Below are 5,917 nucleotides of genomic sequence, written 5' to 3' on the forward strand. Positions count from 1 at the left end.
TCACTGCAAGTCGATGCTATTCTATATTTGACGGTTTTGCCCTTTGCCCTTTGCCCTTTGCCTCTTGCCTCCTAGAGCTGTGACCATAGCTCTTCACTACAACAAGTTGATGCTATTCTGCATTTGACGACTTTGCCCTCAATGCAAGTTGATGCTATTATGCGTTTGACGACTTTGCCCTTTGCCTGATGACGAAGTTACTTAGGCGGGACAACTACACCACACATAAGGATATCTACACCGTTTTTGGTAAGGATTGAACTCATAATTCTCAGTCAAACGTAATCAACTTTGTCATTTGAATTATGTTTCACTTGTCTCATATGTAATTATCATATTCTGTTGATTATTTTATACGGTAAGTAGGTGGGATTAGACCGTGAAATACTGAAATGCAATTCAGATCGTAAGATGTTTCTTGTCAATCCAATAGGTGGAAGCTTCGAGTCAGAACATGGATGAAAGAGAAACATTATTGATCATTCTTAAAAAAAAAATAGAAGGAATACTATATCTACACTATCATAATGTTAGGAATCAACATCACAAGTATGCCAGATTGAGCACAAAACCATTCTCTAATAAAATCTTGTGATGTCTCAGTCTTATCATAAAATAGAGTATTTATCAATTTGGAATGGTGTAGGTTCATTAAATTAGGCTAGATGGCTTTCTTTGAATAGTATTTATAGCATATGGTTTTATTGTAGTATTACAAAGAGCAACTTGGTGCTAGGTGGGATAGTAGGACTAGAGGAATATTTGATCATGGAAATTTTCAAACACTTGTGCAAAAGGCAAGAAAGTAGGGTACTGTTTGAGTAAGAATAATTTTAAAAAATGTTTAGTTCGATTTGACATATTCAAGTCGTAGTATTTTTTAGTGAATTTTTTTTTTCTCTCTGGGTTTATTCAATTCTTTCTCTTTAATTTAATTTTACAATTTTATACTAAATCATAAAAATAGTCTTGTCAGTGGACGACATAGATTTAGATGCAAAATTGATAAATTAATCGAATGCGAGATAGAGATGTTGAAATATTGTTAGTTGCAACTAAGACCCATTTAATTTACTAACAAAACTTAATACGAATATACAAAGATATTTTTGATGGACAAAACAAGAGTCTTATTTTTTTTGGAATGAGGTAGAATATTTTTTAAATACTTGTAACGCCTAACTTTAATAATTCATAAACGTTGCATGAATACGTTGACTTCTTGTCTCCCATTTGCATGGAAAGACGTTTTTGGATGCTCACCAATTTCGTGGAAGAAGAAACGTTTATGACTTGAAGGTCGTAGGGATAAAATAGTGCAATTTTTTTTATTATGTCTAATTAAAGAGAAAACTATGATTATGTATATGATTATTTATAATTATATTTTCTTTTCACGTGATGCATAAAAATCAGTGGCGTATGCAAGTGGGTACAACTGTACCCCCAAAGTTCATGATATTAATACTACATGTATTGGTGTTTTACAACAAAGCTTGGTGCTCCAGTGGTTTGTTGCTCATAATGTCCCTCATAGCTCCGAATTCGATTCTTGGCTGGGGCCAGCGCTTTTACCTTTTCCTTTCCTTTTCCCTTTTGATTTATGAAAACTACCTTTCTATTTCTATAGTCATCATTTTTATTTTTGTTATGCATTCTCCTTTTCATTGTTTTAATTATGATTATGTTTGAATATTTTTTTATTTCTGTACTAACATTTTCATTTTTGTTACCGTACGTGCACTTTTACCTTTTCCTTTCCTTTCCCTTTTTGATTTATGAAAACTACATTTCTATTTCTACAGTCATCGTTTTCATTTTTGTTATGCATTCTCCTTTTCATTATTTTAATTATGTTTATGTTTGAATATTTTTTTATTTTTGTACTAACATTTTCATTTTCATTTTTGTTACCGTACGTAGTAATTAGTTTTTTTAGTTAGTTAATTATTTGCACTTCTACTAACATTTTCGTTATTGTAATGTAGTACTCCAGTAAATAATTTTTAGTTAGGTAAAAATTTCCACTCCTATTTTATTTTATAGATATTAGGATTGTTTACTATACTTTAATTATTTTAATTTTCCCTATTATGTTTGTTATTTAATTTATTTTAATTGCTTTATTTGTGATATCGATACTCTATTTTATTTTATCATTTTAAGTAATGTAACTCGCACTTCAAATAAAAAATTCTTAGTTTTTTATTGCTTTTATTTTTTAATATGAAATTCTTATTTTTAACATTTTAGGTAATTCTCTCCCGTCCCACTTTAGGAGTCTCATTTGAGTTTGGTACGTGTTTTAAAAAATGTAAAGAAAAATTGGTGAAAAAGATAGTGGAATGTGAGTCCCATTCTTATATATTAATCTTATAATAAAGTATAAGTGAAATAATGTTAGTAGAACGTGGGGCCTATTGTCATTTATTGAATATTTTAACAGAAACTCTTAAAGTGGGATTGATGGAGTATTATTTTTAGTACAACTCATACTTCATGTAAAAAATTCTTACTATTTAAATTATTTTTATAATCAATATATTTTGTTTATAATAATTATTTGTCATATAATTCATACCCCCAAATCAAAAACTCTGGATACGCCACTGATAAAAATTATTACTGTATTATTGAATTTCACTTAATTCATTGTCAAATTGAAATCAGAGATTTTTAATAATTGCAGCATTATCTTTTTTTAGTAAATTTATATTGTGTAAAAATTTCAAATATATAAATCAATAGATTTCATATAAAATGGTGCATTCAGAGGTATTTTCTTCGCGTATGAAGACGATATATTTGATATAAGAGGGAAGAAACATTTTATTCTATAAATAAATATAGTAAAATAAATATAAATTCTTAAAATTGAAATCCAAATATTTCAAAAATACAATTTAACCACGCTTGGTATATCTAATACATGTCACCCTTATCACACGAAACCACATAATAATAAAAAATTATTATAGTTTAAAATAATTGAAATAGTTATAGTTTGGTAAGAATCAAATGTGCTCCATGCTGAGGCTGCAGAGTGAAGAGATGATGAGGAGCATGCGAATACGAGGGCGAAAGCTTGAACGAATAATTCTGCAGAATCATAACCATCGCCATCTTAACTTCCACCATCGTGAAGTTCTGCCCGATGCAAACCCTTGGCCCCGACCCGAACGGAATGTATATAGGCCTCCCCTGCGTCGCCTTCGACACGCCCTGAGAGAACCTCTCCGGATTGAATATGGCCGCGTCGTCCCCCCACAGGCGCGTGTCGTGGTGCATTGCTAGCAAGGGCAGCTGCATCTGCACTCCGGCCGGGATAGTGTACTTTCCGAAGTTCGCCTCCTTGTATGTAAGCCTGGCGAGCGTCGCTCCCGGTGTGTATAGCCTCAGAGCCTCGTGGAGGATCATGTTCATCTGCACGCAGAGGCGGACACATGTGTTAGAAGTGAAGGAAAAAGGGAGGAATTATTATTATTATTATTATTATTATTATTATTATTATTATTATTATTATTATTATTATTATTATTATTATTATTATTATTATTAGTATTATTATTATTATTATTTATTTACTTTTGTGAGGGGTAAAATTGTAATTTTACGTATTAGATCATAAATTTGGTCCTCCTGACAGTCTAGGATGACTATGTCTAGAGGTGACCAAGATTTACGGTTCCGGCGGTTAACCGCGAAACCGTAACCGGTACCGTGAGAATTTACCCGAACCGAAACCGTCGATTTTAGAACTGTTTCATAAAAGCTACTTAGATATCTATAGTGAAGATAAAATTCTACAAACGATGTCGTTTGATGTTTTTTACATCCAAAAAAAATTATGCAAGAAAGATAGTACTCACAGTTTCATAAAACACGTTACGGATTTTTCTAGTTTAAATTGTAAATTGAGGTGAAGAAAGCCAATACTCACAGTTTTTAGGTGGTTTAGCTCTTGATAATCAGGTTTCCCTTTCCCGAAACGCTCCAAAGCCTCGTCCCTGGCGCGTGTTTGCCAGTCCTCGTGCTTGCTCAGAAGGATCATTGTCCATACCAGCAAACAGACAGACGTTTCCTGGCCAACGAAGTAGAACACCTTGCACTCTTCCATCACTTCCTCCATTGACATTGCAGAAGCAGTTCCATTCTGCTTCACCTCATTTGCATTGGATTCCAATAGCATGCCCAATAAGTCATTCATGCTCGGCTCGCCCGCCTCCATCGCCTTCACCCTCTTCCCGATGACCCCGAGCACCCGTGACTCGATCTCATCCATGATTTCCTTCATCCTCCGGTTGTTTTTGGTGGGCAGCCATCGCGGGACGGGCATATGGCGACCGGCCTCGTTGATTCGCTCCACCTGCTCTCGCTGGAGCTTGAAGATCTTGTTTCCTTCCTCGTAGCTGCTCCCGAACACGGTTCTTGATATCACATCGCTCGTCATGGTCTGAAGATAAGGCCACACGTCGACTTCACATGATCCGGAGTCTGGTACGATCGCATCCCATTTCTTCAGCATGTCAACCGTGCTGACGTGGAATGCTGGAACCATATGCTGTTTCATTAAAGGTAGATATTAGTTTTAATACTCCATCCGTTTCTTCATAGTTGAGGCGAAACTTTTCGGCACGGAGTTTTAGAAAGAAATGTTGGGTGTGTTAAATAAATAGATAAAAAAGTAAGAGAAAAAAAGTAAGAGAAAGGAAAAGGTAGAGAGAATAAAGTATAAAGTGAATAAAGTAGAGAGAATAAAGTAAGAGAGAATAAGTAAGAAAGGGAAAAAAGTTGTCATATATGGAAATGACTCAACTATGAAGGAACTTCTCGAAATAGAAAAATGACTCAACTATGAAGGAACGGAGGGAGTACTAGATTAAATTTTCTCTGTCCCACTGTAGTTAAGTCATATTCATTTTTTGGTCGTTCCACTCTTTTTTAATTAAAACACTCATTCCTTCATCTTCACGCCCATAAGAAAATACCTCAACTACAACAGAACAGGAGTAATTTGTTTGCATCATTGCATGCAATTTCATGATATATATACCTTTAGTTTCTCAACATGGAAGGCAGGGTTAATTAGCTTTCTATGTTTGGCCCATTGCTCTTTCTCGTACGTTCCAACTCCTTTGAACATTTTCCCGAGTAAATTAGCAGTCGGCTTCAGATAAACGTTGTTTTTCGACAAAATCTCCCGTATAATCTCAGGCTCCCTTATGCACACCGCGGGCCTTGGTCCAAACCAAACAAAGTTGTCATCACCTGAAAATTTGTACTCCATAATCAATTAGTTAGCCCTAAACAATAACCATTTAATTAGAGGTAAAACGTCTTATCAACTTAGCTGCATGCAGTCGTACGTACCATAGTTTTTGGTAGCGTAGTGGACAATGGGAGTCGCTCTATGCGCAATTTCATTGGTGAAATCCATGGGTTTGGACAAGGCTTCCCCAATGATCTTTCCTATCTCTTTGAAATCTCCATAGAAAAGCTTGTAAGAATTGCCCTTGAAGCCTTGTTGACGTAGGATTTTTTCGAGTTTTTTGGGGGTAAACCACACCCAATCCAATACTTTCCATAGATATATCAGAGCTACAACAGCACAAGAAATTGTGGCTGACAAGATGAAAACATCCATTGCTTTAGTGAATTGGTTTTTTATTTGGAGTGGAAGATTGAAGAGAGGGATGAGCTTATTTATACACATTGGATAGTGTTGTTCATCACGTTTATTTCCGATTTGGAATTTTGAACAGTCAGTTTTGTCGACTTAATTAGTTAAGTTCGATGTCTTTCTTTGAAAAAAAATTCATAATGGATAGTGTTATTCATCACGTTTATTTCCGATTTGCAATTTTGGACAGTCAGTTTTGTCGACTTAATTAGTTAAGTTTCGGCTAAGGAAATAACT

The 5,917-nt window shown here is 34.6% G+C and overlaps 1 protein-coding gene across 1 annotated transcript; it reads right to left on the reverse strand.

Moving 5' to 3' along the window:
* Positions 1–2,921: 2,921 nt before the first annotated feature.
* Positions 2,922–5,656, reverse strand: LOC121758330 (cytochrome P450 72A225-like). The gene is made up of 4 exons (XM_042153743.1): positions 5,371–5,656; positions 5,054–5,268; positions 3,941–4,561; positions 2,922–3,423 (listed from the first exon to the last, which is right to left on the reverse strand). Exons 1-4 carry the CDS (start codon positions 5,642–5,644, stop codon positions 2,998–3,000), a joined length of 1,536 nt encoding a protein of 511 aa, XP_042009677.1. The 5' UTR covers positions 5,645–5,656; the 3' UTR covers positions 2,922–2,997.
* Positions 5,657–5,917: the final 261 nt, after the last annotated feature.

This window comes from Salvia splendens, chromosome 12 (genome assembly GCF_004379255.2).
Source record: "Salvia splendens isolate huo1 chromosome 12, SspV2, whole genome shotgun sequence".
NCBI lineage: Eukaryota > Viridiplantae > Streptophyta > Magnoliopsida > Lamiales > Lamiaceae > Salvia > Salvia splendens.

Bases quoted from the DNA above. Each gene is read 5' to 3' on its own strand.
- LOC121758330 (XM_042153743.1), bottom strand. From the start codon at position 5,644: ATGGATGTTTTCATCTTGTCAGCCACAATTTCTTGTGCTGTTGTAGCT. The intron at 4,562-5,053 runs GTATATATATCA...TTAATGAAACAG, and splicing joins TCCATGTTGAGAAACTAAAG to CATATGGTTCCAGCATTCCA. The intron at 3,424-3,940 runs GTGAGTATTGGC...CTCTGCGTGCAG, and splicing joins AGCTAAACCACCTAAAAACT to ATGAACATGATCCTCCACGA.